The sequence below is a fragment of the Nomascus leucogenys genome, chromosome 2 (assembly GCF_006542625.1).
Source record: "Nomascus leucogenys isolate Asia chromosome 2, Asia_NLE_v1, whole genome shotgun sequence".
NCBI classification, from domain to species: domain Eukaryota; kingdom Metazoa; phylum Chordata; class Mammalia; order Primates; family Hylobatidae; genus Nomascus; species Nomascus leucogenys.
The window spans coordinates 35,776,506-35,796,796 of NC_044382.1; the positions used below are offsets into that span (position 1 = coordinate 35,776,506).

At 41.4% G+C, this 20,291-nt stretch overlaps 1 protein-coding gene across 6 annotated transcripts in view; it reads right to left on the bottom strand.

Annotated features, from left to right (window-relative positions):
* Nucleotides 1-20,291, bottom strand: part of ARHGAP26 (Rho GTPase activating protein 26) — a 471,824-nt gene that overhangs the window by 312,539 nt on the left and 138,994 nt on the right. For all 6 annotated transcript variants that reach the window (XR_004033269.1, XM_030827217.1, XM_030827197.1 and 3 more), the window contains exon 10: nt 8,825-8,919. Coding sequence is in view for 5 of the 6 variants with exons in the window: in XM_030827217.1 (XP_030683077.1) it covers nt 8,825-8,919 (95 nt within the window). In the remaining variant the exon portion in view is untranslated. The remainder of the gene's footprint in view (nt 1-8,824; nt 8,920-20,291) is intronic.

The window sequence follows — 20,291 nt, forward strand, 5'->3', positions numbered from 1 at the left end:
TAAAACTTTATCTTTATATGAAGTATGTATCAATAACAGGTTATCACACACACAGTTTGAAAATGGAATCTTACCCTAGTAAGCCGTTTGCACATATAACCTGAATGCACCTGTATTTCCTCTCAACTTATAGATAACTTGAAAACTCATGACACTACAGAAAAGGAGCACCATTAAGACAAAAAGCAGGCTCACAGGAATATCCACCAAAGCTAAGGTTCACCATCACAACAATAAATTCCCAGATTTTAGGGTAAAGAAAAAAATTCAACAGCCATGTTTTCAGACATAGGACTCCATCAGAGGGGAGTATTAGTGTGTTCCACCTTCAGAAAAAATCCTGCAATGTAGTGATAATTCACCCCATCTTACAGATGTGGTTAAACCACTTACCCAGAGTCACACAGCTAGTAAGAAACAGATCCCAAATTCAAATTTAGGAATGCTCTTATCTTTTTTACCTGCATCATGCAGCCTGCCATACAAATATTTTTGAAATGAGGGTGCTGAGGGTTCCAGTAGACTCTTCAGATCTTTCAAAAATCTTTCTGGCCTCCACTATTCTGACTTTCACCAACCTTCAATTTTCCTGGATCTTTTCCCTAACAGTACACAAATGCAGGTTACACGAGCACCTGCTAAAATTTTAGTTTAAATAGCAAATAACTTGATTAAGCTCCTCTAGTCTTTTACACAATAGTTTACCATGGCCTCAAATAAAATAATTAATCCATCTCAAAATTATGCCACCATAAAAAATAAAATTGAACAACCATATGCACATATTACTGTATTAAAAGCTGCATAAAATGTTTTTCTGCCTCTGGAAGCAAATCACCTGAGACAGATATTTAGAATTGAACAGAGGTATATAAAACATACCTAATTAAACACCCAACCAACCAATACAAAGAAAAGCTCGTTACTGTGCAAATGCAGGTTACCTGGGAAGAAGAAGATTATGAGTTGACAGTGGATGTGAAATGCTAGGTTGGGACTAGATCAGAGGAGAGCTACTGCCCTTTTCCTACTCATGGAAAGCTGGCAAAACAAGGACTTTGGAAATGGTATGAAAGAAAATCAGATGAGGCCTGTTAAGAAAGTCCTATAGATTTGTAAACTTTGTATCTCCACTGCCAGTAGTCTCTAGCAGGTAGTAATGCTCAATAAAATAAGGAAGGAAGGAGGGAGGGAATGAATTCGGCGTATTCCAGTCATGCCATCCTCCCCTGTAAGAATGGAAGGGTAAAGTCCTCTTGTTTGTTACATTTCCCCCCAGTATTCTGGCCCTCCAGGTTTGCTGGAACACTCAACATACTGATGTTTATACCTTAGCTGCTTGAATATATATGACTATTCCAAACTCAAAGGTAAGCTCCATGAAGACAAGTTTATTCTTGCCTTATCCCTTATTACAACTCCCACACTAAATATCCTTGCCATCTCTAAGAAGCTATCCTTGCTGCCCACCTCTAGAGAGTACCAATGCTGGGAAAGGGGCACTTAACACACAGCATTTTCAAATGTATGGACATTGGTGAGCGTCAGCTAATCCCAGAAAAAAGTAATCATTTCCCTTCCCCAGTGTAAATGCTGCACCTCAAGAGACTTCATTGATTCAGGGAATCAGAAGAAGTTTTATTATTTTTCACATGGTTTACTAGACCCTCCTGGAAAACACTTGAGAGAAAATATCCACGTGTCACTTACATCTGTGAGAAATTTCTTAAAAATAAACAAATCCAGGGATGCTGGCAAATGACTACCACCATGATTCTTTAGCTTAAACAAATATTTTCCCTGTATTTGCTCATGAATTTCCTTAAGACACTGCATGATGGAGTTAATTATTCAAAGTGACAGAACACAGACATGAGCAAGTACTACCTACTGATCCACATCCTGCTACCACTAATGGCTGCTTTGAAATCATGTCCCATTTTTTAACCCAGAAATTTTAGAAATTTTACATTAAATCCTCTCAAAGAGTTGACACATTTTGTAATGATCAATCTAGTCTTTATTCAATTAACCAATATAAATTATAAACCTTCAAATGCTTGGTGCTATCGTGAAGTAATACAAAAGCACCCAAGAATGCTGCTTTATTAAAGAATAAAAAAAGTGATTTTTATTTTATTTTACTGAGATGGAGTCTCCCTCTGTCACCCAGGCTGGAGTGTGGTGGAGCAATCTCAGCTCACTGCAACCTCCATCTCCTGGGTTCAAGCAATTCTTCTGCCTCAGCCTCCTGAGTAGCTGGAATTACAGGTGCCCGCCACCATCCTCAGCTAATTTTTTTCTGTATTTTTAGTAAAGACAGGGTCTCGCCATGTTGGCCAGGCTGGTTTTGAACTCCTGAGATCAAATGATCCACCTGCCTCGGCCTCCCAAAATGCTGGGATTACAGGCATGAGTCATCACGCTAGGCCAAAAAAGGGTGATTTTTAAAAAGCTAATGAAAGCTTAGGCTATCATCATGTAAAAAATAAATAAAAGAAAAGAAACGAAGAAGGTAATTTATGTGAATGGGCTGCTTTGTGAAGTGGGATTCCTTGGCAATGGGATTGTTCAAGCAGTAGGTGTTGAGTTATCCATTTAAAGGCTGCTGGGTGCATGAGTGCTGCTTCATTGAGAAAGGCCCTCCCTATTCAACACTGTGTTCATTTCCTGGGGCTGCCGTAACAAAGTGCCACAAACTGGCTGGCTTAATCAACAGAAATTTATTGCTTCACAGGTCTAGATGCTAAAAGTTCAAGATCAAGGGTTCCTCCTGAGGTCTGTGAGGAAGAATCTGCTCCATGCCTCTCCTCTAGCTTCTGGTGCTCTGCTGCCAACCTTTGGCGTTCATTGGCTTGTAGGTGCATCACCTTGACCTCTGCCTTCATGTTAACACGGTATCTTCTCGTGTACGTGTCCATCTCTGAGTCCAAATTTCCCCTTTTTACAAGGACGATGGTAATATCGCATTAAGGCCCACCCTAATGACCTCATTTTAACTTGATTATCTCTATCAAGTAATCTCCAAATAAGGCCACATTTTCAGATACTGGGGATTAGGACTTCAGCATACGATTTTGGCAGGGACACAATTTAATCTATAACAAGTATCTGCTAGGAAATTTTTAAAAATTATCCTTTGGAGCATGTTGTGCCATACCACACAACTACTACAAGTTACGTTTATTTAAAGCCATATCATATACTTAATGCTAGAGTCTTTAAACTGAATTTCAAAAGAAATCAGAAGGAACCTTCAAAGAATCATTATATTGATTGGACTGACATGGTATCTTGATCCAAGCAAGTTTTCGGTTTGAGATTGAAGAAATACAAAGAATTTCTACTAACTTTAGCTTTTCAATGTTAGGAACAATGAAATCCTTTTGAGGGAAAGCAGAGATATGAAGAGCTAATATTAGTCTGTGAAACATTTGCTCCATGTAATCCTAGGGTCCTCAGTAGTTCAGGTTCGAACTTCCCCCCGAAAACTAGTTCTGAAAAAAAAGAAGGCACTAGAGAAAAGAAATTAGAGGAGATGTGGCCTCTGAAATCATGTAGAAGCCAATACGAAAGGGTGTGGGCACAGAGACGAGAGTATAGGTCTACTTTTTAGATATCAAAGGTAAAAGAACTTAGATATGTAAGAATTAAAAGTAGATTTCTAGAAATGTATTCGGTTTTAAAAAGGATCCTCGGCCGGGCACGGTGGCTCACGCCTGTAATCCCAGCACTTTGGGAGGCCGAGTCAGGCAGATCACCTGAGGTCAGGAGATTGATACCAGCCTGGCCAACATGGTGAAACCCCACCTCTACTACAAATAGAAAAGTTAGCTAGATGGGGTGGTGCACGCCTGTGGTCCCAGCTACTCAGGAGGATAAGGTAGGAGAATCGCTTGAACCCGGGAGGGAGAGGTTGCAGTGAGCCAAGATCACACCACTGCACTCCAGCCTGGGTAACAGAGCAAGACTCTGTCTCAAAAATAAAATAAATAAAATAAAATAAAATATAAAATAAAATGGATCCTTGACACATAAAGTTCAAGAACCATAAATATAAATCTCATTGACCTGGATTAACACGTAATTTGATTTTCAGCTCATTCATTGGTCAAAGAATGACAACAGTTTTCTGTAGTACTTATGTGTCAGGGATTTGAGGATTAACAAACTGACAGCAATATATTGTGATACAATGAAAACAATTAGCTGAGAAGTGATACTACTGCTAGGATATCTCCTACTCAAGCTAGCTGTCCTGGATTTAAAAAAAAAAAAAAAAAAAAAAAAAAAAAAAAAAAAAAAACAGTGTCACCTTAAAAATAAAAGGTGGAGCTAGGGACAGTGACAGTGGTGTACCTATCTTCTCAACTACTCGATAGCTGAGGTGGGAAGATTGCTTGAGCCCAGGAGTTCAACTCCAGCCTGGGCAACATGAGGAGACCCCACCCACCTCTAAAAAAATAAATAAAAGATGGAAGAAAAGGTGTACAGAAACCAAAAAACCATTCATGGAACACCCACTCAGTGCCATGTGCCTGTCACTGTGCTCTATCTGCATTGCCTCTTTTAATTTAGTCACGTGAGGACTTTCTGAAGGTCACAGAGGAGTAGATGTAAGAAGAGAGGCAAGTTTGCTGCTTCAGTTCATTGTACTTTATATTATAGTTTCATTGTAGCTGTAGTTGCCAAATGCAACTGACAGGGTGCCAATAACACTTCCCAGATTTCACAGCCTGAAAACTGGACACTGTGGTGTCTCTGAAATGCAACCACCAACAGCTCTGAGCTCATCACCGGAAAATGTTTCTAAAATATCTGAAGTTTTGGCCAGGTGTGGTGGCTCACGCCTGTAATCCCAGCACTTTGGGAGGCCAAGGCAGGTGGATCATCTGAGATCAGTAGTTTGAGACCAGCCTGGACAACATGGCGAAACCCCATCTCTACTAAAAATACAAAATTAGCTGGGCATGGTGGTGCACACCTGTAATCCCAGCTGCTCAGGAGGCTGAGGCAGAATTGCTTGAACCAAGGAGGCAGAGGTTGTAGCAAGCTGAGATTGTGCCACTGCACTCCAGCCTGGGCAACAGAGCAAGACTCCACCTAAAAAAAAAAACAAAACCAAAGTCTTGAGGCACAAACGTGCCCTGGAACAGGCTCCTGCGAACCTCAGTTCAAATCCCACCTTAGCCCTGAGTAAATGGCCTCACCCCCCTACACTGCAGATTCCTCAGCAGTATGGGAATAACGGAGGACCTACCTCCCTGGGTTGTAGTGAGGATGACACAAAACAAGGATGAAAGTGTTCAGCTTATAGGAAATGCTCTGATACTACCAGTTGCCTCACTCCTCCATTTTCACATCCTTTAAAAAGGCAGGGGTTTTACTGTGGTGGTTGTTTTTGCCTTTTCCTGGTCAAGTAATCTGTCTCAGAGACTAGAAATCACCTTTCCTAGTAGTTACATTCTCCTCCTCCATACAGGTACGCATTCAGCTCCTTAGTAGAAGAGACCCAATTTTTTTTATTTTGTTTTAGTTGCTTGTTGTGATTTTTCAAATTAGGAAAATGTTTTCATGTGCTCTGATGAAACTGTATTGTGAAACACATTGTATTTAACATACCAAGTAGTAGTAAGAATAAAGGACAACTAAAAAGCTTGAAAATACGGATTTCAGGGTCTCAGTCCCAGGAAGTTGAACTGTGTGGGTGTGGGGCAAGCACCAGGAATCTGTAACTGAGTGCATGTGGTTTTCACCACAGTAAAACACGTTGATGTACGGTAATCAGCTCACAACATTGACCTCCTAGGACATCACCTCCTAAAGGCTACAGCTTTTGTTACAAACTAACATGATATATCAGCATTAAGTATAAAGGATAAATGTGTTCAACCTTAAAAATCCACAATATCCCATATTCTAAGTCACATACTTCACACTTCAACATGTATTTGTATCTTGATAGAATAAAACATTACTAGTCACTACATAAATGTTTGTGTATTCTCCAGTTAACATACTCCAGCAGTACCTCGAAACCTTATGCGATTAAATACAACCATCCCCTCTTTCACTTCCACATTTTCCAGGTGCTAAACTTGAATTTTGATCCTCTGCCTCTCTGGTCCAGCAGGTGGAGCTGGGGAACCTGTGGAAGGCAGGACAGCAGGGCATCTAGCAGCAATCGCCTCCTCGCTAAAGGACGTTGGTGAAAAGGAAAAGTATAGGAGTCTTGAGAGAAAAGGATTCTGGGCAAAGTTCCCAGGGATGCAGCTACCGAGCACATGAAAATGCCTTTTCCTTCTCTACCCGGGCCCCCTTCTAAACATTGAAGGAAAAAAAACAGAAAGGCACTGGGGTCAAAAAAAGGAGAAAGGAGGAAAATCCTGCTGTACTGTAACCTAATCTTTGGGACCTACATAGAAAACTGAGAGGAGGTGTTTCCTAGGACGGTCTACTCACCTCCTGTTTATTAAGAGGAGATTCAGGCCAGGCGTGGTGGCTCATGCCTGTAATCCCAGCACTTTGGGAGGCCAAGGTGGGTGGATCACTTGAGGTCAGGAGTTCAGGACCAGCCTAGCCAACACGGTGAAATTCCGTCTCCACTAAAAATACAAAAAATTAGCCAGACATGGTGGCGTGTGCCTGTAGTCCCAGCTACTCAGTAAGCTGAGGCAAGAGAATCACTTGAACCCGGGAGGCAGAGGTTGCAGTGAGCCGAGATCATGCTACTGCACTCCAGCCTGGGTGACAGAGCGAGACTCCATCTCAAAAAAGAAAAAAAAAAAAAAAAAAGGAGATTCAGCACCCTCATCTGAACCGTGACCGAAATCCCTCCATGCCATGCAGAGGGAACCAGGGACAGAAACTCAGGAGCAATCGACTCGCAAGCCCACTCAGTATGCTGAATGTGACACATTCGCTCTTTGCTTATGATTGGGACATGCACAGCTGTTGTGGGAATCATAAAGGAGGGAAGGTGCTAGGAAGTGCTGGCAAGGGTGGAAATAAGATGGAGGTGCCACAGTGAGCTTTAATCGCCTAAAAAGCCACTCTCCACAACTTCTCGGGAAACTTCTGAAGATGAAAACACAAAAATAATTCGGCCTCAGAAAGCAAATTTGGGCTTGTTTTCAATCTGACAGAGAGCTGCAACACAAAGCATGTCCTCTTCAAAGCAGCTCTGCAGCAGACAGTTATCTCTAGGAACTGTGCATTTGATGGGCATCACAGGTGGCTGTACTTCCATGCAAACATATGTTCTGAACCTCCTTCAAGGATGCCAATAATATGAATTCCCTTCAATCACATGCTTAGAAAAGAGAAGAGAGATGCTTAAAGCACCAAGGTTTAGGTTTTATTTAACACTAATAATAACCAAATTTGGTTTGGGGAAGACTGTTTACAATTCCCCTTTGCTACCCCAATCAACCTATCCTCCGACCCCACACCCATGCTATTCTTCTTTACCTTCCCCTCTCACACCTCTACACACAGTAAAGGATATGTACCTCTCTGTGTTTAGAAGTGAAATACCAAGTCTGAGGAGCATGCAGGACAAGCTATTAGCAAAAAAGAGTAACAGCTAATACTGATTGAGCACTTATTATCTGCCCCTCTGCCAAGCATTTTACATGCACTATTTCCTTGAATCCTTATAACCATCCTGGGAACTTCATTTTCCAGGTGAGAAAATCAAGGTTCCGAAAGATTAAATAACTTGCTCAAAGTCACATGACTACTAAGCAGCAAAGTCAAAATTTGAACCCAGGTTGTCTGGCTTGAGAGCCAAAGCTGTAATGACTAAATTGCTTAAGAGATGCAGTTAGTTTCCATGAACTTCTGATAGAGGCTAAGAGGGCATGCTGTCTCCATGGGAGGCCTAACAGCCTCCAGCAACCCCAGCAGCCTGCAGGGCAGAGTAGACACCTGCCAGAAGAAGGCAGTGCACACCCTAGGCAGTACTCAGTCTCAGGATGCCGTAGAGCCAGGGAAAGGTGGCCACAGGTGAACTTCCCAGGGAGGGGTAAGTACTGGCTTGATGAAATGGTATAGTGTTTTTTAATAAAGGGGAGAGAATAAATGGCATTATACAGAGTATCATGCTGAGATTTAAGGATCTTGGTGCTAGCATTCCTGATCTTGAACAGGCAGCTCAAATAAGCTTAACACGTGGGTTTCATTGAAAAAATTAACCTGTTGCCAAGTAAAGTGTCTCAAAGAATTGGAATGTTGTCAAACTAGCTTAACACCATGAAATGGTACAACTTAATGAGAGACTCTATAAATCTCGAGGAATACAACACACGGCTCTCTCTCCAAAAAATTGTGATTTCACAAGTGGTTTGGTGTCTTTCCTGGGCACGCACATACATTGGTAGGTGAAATGTAACTAAAAGCTGTTTTTTTATTTGAGAAAAATTTCTTCCATCCCAATGCCTTTCGAATCATTATACTAAATTTTTCAGTTTAAAAAAATTCAAATAGCTGATACAATCATGCTAAGTAGTTTTCTTTAACAGTCTACTCAATCTCCTGGAGATATAACACACACTTCTGAGCATGAAAGCACTAATATTAAAGTAAAACAAAACCAAGCCAGTGATTCAGTGCTGAACCCAAAAGATAGGGAGGCTCTAATGATTCTCGCAAATCAGCAATGGCCTGGATCCAGCACCCTGGACATAGATGAAGGGATGGAGAAGGAAAGGAAGGAGGGAGGGGGAGAAGGGAAAAAAAGCAGAAAAGCTTTGAATGAAAAGAAAAAGTAAGATATAGAAATTCAGCTCTATTTGCTCCTGAGAAAAGCGTGCTAGCTACTCACCTGTCTACTGCTTCCACATCAAAGCAAAACCTTTTTTCAATGGAGTCTGTTTTCCGCCGTGTGCAGGATTTGAGGGTAACTGATTCATCTTCTCCCTAGTGGGAACACACAGACTATCAAGATGAGGCCAGAATGGGAGCTCCACTCCTCCCAGGACATACATAACACGTAAACAGGAGCAATCATTTCATCTTCTCAAATCTGAGTGCTCACGACCATGGGCAGTAGAAGGGTGACTATAAACCTTTCCAGGACAAAGCCTCATGCAGCTTACATTTGTACACCATGTTAGACTTGGACCCAAACATCTTTAGTACGGGTGGATCATGATGGCACCACATCAGTCCATGGTAGATTAACGAGTGTTGACATTGTTTTAATTTGCAGGTTTCATAAGAGTAGAAGATGATCTCCTCCCTACTCTGAGCTTCTATGATGTTGGGTTGGTCATCACTTCTCCAAGAAAACCTTCCTGGACCAGAACAAATATCCCCAGTACATGTTCACAAAGCACCATGTACCTCTCCCTCCATCACAGCACTGACCATAGCTGAAACTGTGCATTGATATAGGTGATGAATACAATAATGTCTCTCTCTCCATTAGACCACAGGACCCTGAGAACAGAGACTGGGTCAAATTTTGCTTACTCTTGTCTCCTGAGCCCAGCTGGATCCTATAAAAGAGTAGCTGCTCAATAAACACATTTTAACAACTTTACTGACATATAATTAAGGTATAAGCTGTACATGTTGAACTGTACAATTTATAGATTTTGATGTCATATACATCCATGAAACCAACACCACAACTAAGCCAGCAAAGAATTCCATCATCCCCCAAAGTTTCCTTGTATCCCCTGGCAATCCATCCCTCCTCCTAGTACATCCCCAAGCAATCGTTGAATCTGCTTTCTGTCCCTATAGATTAGTTTGCACAGCCTATAATTTTATATAAATGGAACTACACAGTATGTGCTCTTTTTGTCTGGCTTTTTTCACTTAACATAATTGCTTTGCTATTCATCCATATTGTTGTGCATATCAAGGGCTTATTTCTGTTTATTGCTGAGTAGTATTCCATTGTTCAACTGAATGCGACAATTTCATCTCATAGCAGTAGTTTATTGCCCAGAAACACAGAAGTTGCTATCCCTGATTTCTTCTTACTGTCACTTAGGAATTTGTTAGGGGTTCTGTTTCTCCTGCCTCTGTCAATCTTTTTTATCTAAACTAACGGGGGAAATTAGCAAGCTTGCCTAGTTTGTTGAAATAACAGAAAGTGTGGCTACATAAGGTAAAACTTAACCACCCACTAATATCAGAATAGCACACAAAACACAGAAGGCCTAGGAGGAGACAGTTCATATTCACAGGCCTTACACCTATTGTCTTCCATTGAATAGCAAAGATTAATTTCTCAGACAGAACTGCTCTTTCTCTAGTCTGTAAAATATCTGAGTGCAAACACCCAAACATAAGAGATTCTGACTTTGCTGATGTCTAACTATACATCTGATTTAACGGCTATGGACCAGCTTCCACTTTGAAAGATTACATGAGGTGTCCCAGAGAAATGGGAGGGAATAGGGATATATAAAGGATCATCAAATACATGCAGAAAGAGGAGGAAGATTAAGATTCTGTTCCAAGGATGACCATACCGTATCAGCAAAAATCTATAAAGATGGTCTGTTCAACTACTGATTGCTTTAAAAAGTGGGGCACATGGATATCACTTAAACAAGTAAATGAAAAGTTATAACCGTGACAAATTCTATTTTTAAAAAGCCGAAGTTAAAGAGATCTGACCTGGTCAGGAAGGTTAGGAAAAGCTTTCTTGAGCTGAAACTGAAAGAATTCATAGGAAATAAAATAAGGAGGAGGGAATGGAGCAGGTGGACAGGCCCTGGGGCCAGGGTCCACACAGGCTTGGAGAAACAGCAGGGCAGCTGGTGTGGCTAGAAGCCCAGAGTGAGGGAAAGTAGAAAGAAGAAGAGTTTGAGGAGTGACAGATGCAAGACCATGCAGGATTCTCATTTGTATCCTGAGAGCAGCAGGAAAATAAAGAAGGGTTTCAATCAAAAGAAGGGATAGGATCGGTTTTGGGCTGCTCCAGATCTGCAGAGGTGCCTCAGGTCAGAGTGTAGGATGCAGGGAAATTCTTTCGTCACACATAGGGTCTGGTCTCCAGGAGGATGTGGCAAATCTGCTCCCAACTCCAGACCTGAAGCTATGAGAACAGTGGGTACTTTTAAAGGAAAATAATCCAAATGAAAGGGACAGTGAGGGGATCTAACAGGTGGAGGAAGAGCATGTTAGGAAAAGAAAACATCCAATTATCTAGGTTAAAAGATCCTTCTGTTATCCATTTATCTATGTTCTATCTACCTCTAGCTCCTAGGAGAGCTTTGTTCAAACATGTATGCAGGCCAGGCATGGTAGAAAACACTGGTAATCCCAGTACTTTGGAGGCCAAGGTGACCAGGAGTTTGAGGCCAGCCTGGGCAACATAGTGAGATTCATCTCTATTTCTTTTTTTTTTCTTCTTTTTTTGAGACGGAGTCTTGCACTGTTGCCCAGGCTGGAATGCAATGGCGCCATCTTGGCTCACTGTAACCTCCACTTCCCGGGCTCAAGCGATTCTCCTGCCTCAGCCTCCCGAGTAGCTGGGATTACAGGCATGCACCACTATACCCGGCTAATTTTTGTATTTTTAGTAGAGATGGGGTTTCACCATGTTGCCCAGACTGGTCTTGAACTCCTGACCTCAGGTGATCCACCCGCCCCGGCCTCCCAAGTGCTGGGATTAACAGGCATGAGCCACCACGTCCGGCCTCAGTCTCTATTTTTAAAAAAAATATATACAACAACATCACATGATTCCTCTGCACAATCGAGAAGACATCACCTCTAGACAGCCAGTCCTCATATTTCCTTCACCCTAAAGCTGAGGAAGTAGTGATGTCATGGAAAGTATAATGACTTCAGAATCAGGAGATTCAGACTGTGGAAAGAGGGTTTGAGCACCAGCTCTGTAACTTGTTAAATGACCTTAGAAATCATATTATCTCTCCTAACCTCAATGTCCTCCTTTGTAAAAGGAGGAAAACTGGATCAAACATGATAATATAGAATAATAAAAGGTTGTAGAAAAATATAAAACATAATATAAATGTAAGGAATTACTATGAAAATTAATTCTTATAATATCATGGTCCTAATATAGCACTCATTATGTGTCAGGATTTGTTCCAAAAAACGTATACATACTAATTCACATAAACCTCTTCACTACCCAATGACATGCTTTCTAGTATCTCTCTAAAGCCTTTGGAGAACCAAACATCCACTATAATTGGTTTCTACCCTTCACTTTCAAGTGTGATAAGAAACGAATAGGGAAAATACAAGATTCTTCATTAAAAGTCTGAGAAAGCCCAAGATAAAAAGCCCAAAAACAGACTGTGTGAGAGAACAATTTGGTGAAGTTGATTTCTGGAAGGACTAAGAATTGGGAAGGGACTAAGGCTCAACCCAAGGAAAGCAGGCCCAACTCTGTTTCCATTTCATGAAAACTAGGGGACACCTAATAATGTAGGTTTTTAATATTCCTCCTAAATGTAATTTCTCTGTTATGATATTTTAATGTCTGTTTTCCTGAGATTATTTATAAATCAATCCTGCCCCTGCCAAGAAACATAAAAAGGGCTTTGTTATTGCTTTGATTCAGGGAAGGAACATAGATGCTGATAAACTTCTCTATCGTGGCTTAAGTAAAAGAAAGCCAGGAAGAAAAACTGGAAGTGGAAGAGAACAAGGGGCACAACATGGCTGAGTACCTAACAGCAATGACAACAGCACCTAATAGCACTGGCCCAGACAGACTGAGAGCAAAGCCAGCACTCTTAACCCCTACTCTATAATGCCCACACACACGCAAACTCAACATGTTGCATAAAAATGTGCCACAGAGAGGACCGAAGTGGAATGCTTGTAGAGGACTAATTTATCGACAGATTAGACACAAATGAGAAATTATTTAAGCTGAAGACAGAGCAAGAGAGATTATTCAGAATGTAGTCCAGAGATTCAAAGAGATGAAATATGTAAATATTTTTATTAAAAACATTTAAATATCTCCAGAGGGAGACAATAGAATGGAAAGGAGGCAAAACTCAAAGTGATAATTGGTGAGAATTTTCCAGAGTTATTGGAAGAGACCAAATCTCAAATCCTGGAAAACCAAAAACTCCCAAGCAATAGATTAAAAAAGAAAAAAATCAAAGCTAGGGCAATCATAATGAAATGTAGAATACCAAAGGAAGAAAATAAAGTATAGGAGCAAAGAGAAAAGACAGGTACCTCCATAGAAATTCATGTGGCCTGCTGTGGGAGCACTCAGAGGAGAGTGACAAGCAGGCAGGAGAGGCAACAGCCAGAGAGGCAACAGCCAGGAGGAGGGAAGAACTAGGAGTATTCAAGGAGCTGCCCAACGGCAGGGACACCAGGGAGCCATATGTGCCCAACTGTCTCTTCCAAAGATAGCCACATATCACCTTCTACGCCACGTGCTTTTCCTACAATGAGACTTTGATGACCCTCCCATGGAGGGGCAGGGTCTACCTCCTCCCCCACTGAAACTGAGAGAGCTATTGTGACCATTTTAACCAACAGATAAGGTAAAAGTAAGCCTCTATGACTTCTGAGATTAAGTCATGAAAAGGCAATAAAGTGTCTACTTTAGTTTCTAGAACATTCACTCCTAAAACCTTTTGCTGCCCTGAGGCCACCATGCTGTGAGGAAGCCCAAACTTGCTAATACAGAGAGACCAAATGGCGAGGCCCTGAGAGTATGCAGAGAAAGAGGGAAAAGGGAAGAGAAGGATACAGGAGAGAGGAAGACAGCTGTATTTGTCCAGCTTGAGCTGCTTCAGACCCTCCTTGTTCTAGCTCTAGCTACCATCTGCTTAGTACTTTATGAGAAACCTCAAGCCTGAACCACCCATCCAAATGCCCCCTGAATTCGTGACCCACAGAAACGATGAGAAATACTAAAATGATTGTTGTTGTTTTAAATGTTGCTAAGTTTTGGGGTGACTTGTTACCAAGCAACAGGTAACCAGGACATCTACGCTGCCACTGGCAGCTCTCCAGGTATCAAGTGGGAGTGGGATTGAATCAGTTTCACAGGATGAAGTCATTCAATAATTTTTAGCATATAAAAATATTTGACACACTTGATATTGTATATATGTGAAATACAAAAATATTTCTTAATTGCAGTTCCTAACATAACTTAGAGCTAAGAGTAATCATCTTATTTTAGTGATTCTTCAGCCTCTTAGGCTTCCTGGAACTACTGTATAAAAATTTTTTAAGGGAGCCAAGATGGCCAAATAGGAACAGCTCCGGTCTACAGCTCCCAGCCTGAGCGACACAGAAGACGGGTGATTTCTGCATTTCCGTTTGAGGTACCAGGTTCATCTTACTAGGGAGTGCCAAATAGTGGGTGCAGGACAGTCGGTGCAGCGCGCTGTGCGCAAGCCGAAGCAGGGCGAGGCATTGCCTCACTCGGGAAGCGCAAGCGGTCAGGGAGTTCCCTTTCCTAGTCAAAGAAAGGGGTAACAGATGGCACCTGGAAAATCGGGTCAGTCCCACCCTAATACTGCGCTTTTCCAACAGGCCTGGAAAACGGCACACCAGGAGATTGTGTCCCGCACCTGGCTCGGAGGGCCCTATGCCCACAGAGTCTCGCTGATTGCTAGCACAGCAGTCTGAGATCAAACTGCAAGGTGGCAGCGAGGCTGGGGGAGGGACGCCCACCATTGCCCAGGCTTGCTTAGGTAAACAAAGCAGCCAGGAAGCTCGAACTGGGTGGAGCCCACCACAGCTCAAGGAGGCCTGCCTGCCTCTGTAGGCTCCACCTCTGGGGGCAGGGCACAGACAAACAAAAATTCAGCAGGAACCTCTGCAGACTTAAATGTCCCTGTCTGACTGACAGCTTTGAAGAGAGTAGTGGTTCTCCCAGCACACAGCTGGAGATCTGAGAATGGACAGACTGCCTCCTAAAGTGGGTCCCTGACCCCCGAGCAGCCTAACTGGGAGGCACCCCCCAGTAGGGACAGACTGACACCTCACTCGGCCGGGTACTCCTCTGAGACAAAACTTCCAGAGGAACTATCAGACAGCTGAATTTGTGGTCTCATGAAAATCCACTGTTCTGCAGCCACCACTGCTGACACCCAGCCAAACAGCGTCTGGAGTGGGCCTCGAGCAAACTCCAACAGACCTGCAGCTGAGAGTCCTGTCTGGTAGAAGGAAAGCTAACAAACAGAAAGGACATCCACACCAAAAACCCATCTGTACATCACCATCATCAAAGACCAAAAGTAGATAAAACCACAAAGATGGGGAAAAAACAGAGCAGAAAAACTGGAAACTCTAAAAAGCAGAGCACCTCTCCTCCTCCAAAGGAACGCAGTTCCTCACCAGCAACGGAACAAAGCTGGATGGAGGATGACTTTGACGAGTTGAGAGAAGAAGGCTTCAGACGATCAAACTACTCTGAGCTACGGGAGGAAATTCAAAACAATAGCAAAGAAGTTAAAAACTTTGAAAAAAAATTAGACGAATGGATAACTAGAATAACCAATGGAGAGAAGGGCTTAAAGGAGCTGATGGAGCTGAAAGCCAAGTATCGAGAACTATGCAAAGATTGCAGAAGCCTCGGTAGCCAATGCGATCAACTGGAAGAAAGGGTATCGCTGATGGAAGATGAAATGAATGAAATGAAGCGAGAAGGGAAGTTTAGAGAAAAAAGAATAAAAAGAAACGAACAAAGCCTCCAAGAAATTTGGGACTATGTGAAAAGACCAAACCTATGTCTGATTGGTGTACCTGAAAATGATGGGGAGAATGGAACCAAGTTGGAAAACACTCTGCAAGATATTATCCAGGAGAACTTCCCCAATCTAGAAAGGCAGGCCAACATTCAGATTCAGGAAATACAGAGAATGCCACAAAGATACTCCTCGAGAAGAGCTACTCCAAGACACATAATTGTCAGATTCACCAAAGTTGAAATGAAGGAAAAAATGTTAAGGGCAGCCAGAGAGAAAGGTCGGGTTACCCACAAAGGGAAGCCCATCAGACTAACAGCTGATCTCTTGGCAGAAACTCTACAAGCCAGAAGAGAGTGGGGGCCGATATTCAACATTCTTAAAGAAAAGAATTTTCAACCCAGAATTTCATATCCAGCCAAACTAAGCTTCATAAGTGAAGGAGAAATAAAATACTTTACAGACAAGCAAATGCTGAGTGATTTTGTCACCACCAGGCCTGCCCTACAAGAGCTCCTGAAGGAAGCACTAAACATGGAAAGGAACAACTGGTACCAGCCACTGCAAAAACATGCCAAATTGTAAAGACCATTGAGGCTAGGAAGAAACTGCATCAACTAACCAGCAAAACAATCAACTAACATCATAATGACAGGATCAAATTCACACATAACAATATTAACTTTAAATGTAAATGGGTTAAATGCTCCAATTAAAAGACACAGACTGGCAAACTGGATAAGGAGTCAAGATCCATCAGTGTGCTGTATTCAGGAAACCCATCTCACGTGCAGAGACACACATAGACTCAAAATAAAGGGATGGAGGAAGATCTATCAAGCAAATGGAAAACAAAAAAAGGCAGGGGTTGCAATCCTAGTCTTTGATAAAACAGACTTTAAACCAACAAAGATCAAAAGAGACAAAGAAGGCCATTACATAATGGTAAAGGGATCAATTCAACAAGAAGAGCTAACTATCCTAAATATATATGCACCCAACACAGGAGCACCCAGATTCATAAAGCAAGTCCTGAGTGACCTACAAAGGAACTTAAACTCCCACATAATAATAACGGGAGATTTTAACACCCCACTGTCAACATTAGACAGATCAACGAGACAGAAAGTTAACAAGGATATCCAGGAATTGAACTCAGCTCTGCACAAAGTGGACCTAATAGACATCTACAGAACTCTCCACTCCAAATCAACAGAATATACATTTTTTTCAGCACCATACCACACCTATTCCAAAATTGACCACATAGTTGGAAGTAAAGCTCTCCTCAGCAAATGTAAAAGAACAGAAATTATAACAAACTGTCTCTCAGACCACAGTGCAATCAAACTAGAACTCAGGATTAAGAAACTCAATCAAAACTGCTCAACTACATGGAAACTGAACAACCTGCTCCTGAATGACTATTGGGTACATAATGAAATGAAGGCAGAAATAAAGATGTTCTTTGAAACCAACGAGAACAAAGACACAACATACCAGAATCTCTGGGACACATTCAAAGCAGTGTGTAGAGGGAAATTTATAGCACTAAATGCCCACAACAGAAAGCAGGAAAGATCCAAAATTGACACCCTAACATCACAATTAAAAGAACTAGAAAAGCAAGAGCAAACACATTCAAAAGCTAGCACAAGGCTAGAAATACCTAAAATCAGAGCAGAATTGAAGGAAATAGAGACACAAAAAACCCTTCAAAAAATTAATGAATCCAGGAGTTGGTTTTTTGAAAAGATCAACAAAATTGATAGACCACTAGCAAGACTAATAAAGAAGAAAAGAGAGAAGAATCAAATAGATGCAATAAAAAATGAATAAGGGGATATCACCACTGATCCCACAGAAATACAATCTACCATCAGAGAATACTACAAACACCTCTATGCAAATAAATTAGAAAATCTAGAAGAAATGGATAAATTCCTCAACAAATACACCCTCCCAAGACTAAACCAGGAAGAAGTTGAATCTCTGAATAGACCAATAACAGGTTCTGAAATTGTGGCAATAATCAATAGCTTACCAACCAAAAAGAGTCCAGGACCTGATGGATTCACAGCCGAATTCTACCAGAGGTACAAGGAGGAACTGGTACCATTCCTTCTGAAACTATTCCAATCGATAGAAAAAGAGGGAATCCTCCCTAACACATTTTATGAGGCCAGCATCGTCCTGATACCAAAGCCTGGCAGAGACATAACCAAAAAAGAGAATTTCCGACCAATATCCTTGATGAACATTGATGCAAAAATCCTCAATAAAATACTGGCAAACAAAATCCAGCAGCACATCAGAAAGCTTATACACCATGATCAAGTGGGCTTCATCCCTGGGATGCAAGGTTGGTTCAACATACGCAAATCAATAAATGTAATCCAGCATATAAACAGAACCAAAGACAAAAACCACATGATTATCTCAATAGATGCAGAAAAGGCTTTTGACAAAATTCAACAACCCTTCATGCTAAAAACTCTCAATAAATTAGGTATTGATGAGATGTATCTCAAAATAATAAGAGATATCTATGACAAACCCACAGCCAATATCATACTGAATGGGCAAAAACTGGAAGCATTCCCTTTGAAAACTGGCACAAGACAGGGATGCCCTCTCTCACCACTCCTATTCAACATAGTGCTGGAAGTTCTGGCCAGGGCAATCAGGCAGGAGAAGGAAATAAAGGGTATTCAATTAGGAAAAGAGGAAGTCAAATTGTCCCTGTTTGCAGATGACATGATTGTATATCTAGAAAACCCCATTGTCTCAGCCCAAAATCTCCTTAAGCTGATTAGCAACTTCAGCAAAGTCTCAGGATACAAAATCAATGTACAAAAATCACAAGCATTCTTGTACACCAATCACAGACAAACAGAGAGCCAAATCATGAGTGAACTCCCATTCACAATTGCTTCAAAGAGAATAAAATGCCTAGGAATCCAACTTACAAGGGATGTGAAGGACCTCTTCAAGGAGAACTACAAACCACTGCTCAATGAAATAAAAGAGGATACAAACAAATGGAAGAACATTCCATGCTCATGGGTTGGAAGAATCAATATGGTGAAAATGGCCATACTGCCCAAGGTAATTTATAGATTCAATGCCATCCCCATCAAACTACCAATGACTTTCTTCACAGAATTGGAAAAAACTACTTTCAAGTTCATATGGAATCAAAAAAGAGCCCACATCACCAAGTCAATCCTAAGCCAAAAGAACAAAGCTGGAGGCATCACGCTACCTGACTTCAAACTATACTACAAGGCTACAGTAACCAAAACAGCATGGTACTGGTACCACAACAGAGACATAGATTAATGGAACAGAACAGAACCCTTAGAAATAATGCCGCATATCTACAACTATCTGATCTTTGACAAACCTGACAAAAACAAGAAATGGGGAAAGGATTCCCTATTTAATAAATGGTGATGGGAAAACTGGCTAGTCATATGTAGAAAGCTGAAACTGGAACCCTTCCTTACACCTTATACAAAAATTAATTCAAGATGGATTAAAGACTTAAATGTTGGACCTAAAACCATTAAAATCCTACAAGAAAACCTAGGCAATACCATTCAGCACACAGGCGTGGGCAAGGACTTCATGTCTAAAACACCAAAAGCAATGGCAACAAAGGCCAAAATTGACAAATGGGATCTCATTAAACTAAAGAGCTTCTGCACAGCAAAAGAAACTACCATCAGAGTGAACAGGCAACCTACAAAATGGGAGAAAATTTTTGCAACCTACTCATCTGACAAAGGGCTAATATCCAGAATCTACAATGAACTCAAACAAATTTACAAGAAAAAAACAAACAACTCCATCAAAAAGTGGGCAAAGGACATGAACAGACACTTCTCAAAAGAAGACATTTATGCAGCCAAAAAACACATGAAAAAATGCTCATCATCACTGGCCATCAGAGAAATGCAAATCAAAACCACAGTGAGATACCATCTCACACCAGTTAGAACGGCCATCATTAAAAAGTCAGGAAACAACAGGTGCTGGAGAGGATGTGGAGAAATAGGAACACTTTTACACTGTTGGTGGGACTGTAAACTAGTTCAACCATTGTGGAAGTCAGTGTGGCGGGCGATTCCTCAGGGATCTAGAACTAGAAATACCATTTGACCCAGCCATCCCATTACTGGGTATATACCCAAAGGACTATAAATCATGCTGCTATAAAGACACATGCGCACGTATGTTTATTGCGGCACTATTCACAATAGCAAAGACTTGGAACCAACCCAAATGGAGTCCAACAATGATAGACTGGATCAAGAAAATGTGGCACATATACACCATGGAATACTATGCAGCCATAAAAAATGATGAGTTCATGTCCTTTGTAGGGACGTAGATGAAACTGGAAAACATCATTCTCAGTAAACTATCGCAAGGACAAAAAACCAAACACCTCATGTTCTCACTCATAGGTGGGAATTGAACAATGAGAACTCATGGACACAGGAAGGGGAACATCACACTCTGGGGACTGTTGTGGTGTGGGGGGAGGGACAGCATTAGGAGATATACCTAATGCTAAATGACGAGTTAATGGGTGCAGCAAAACAACATGGCACATGGACA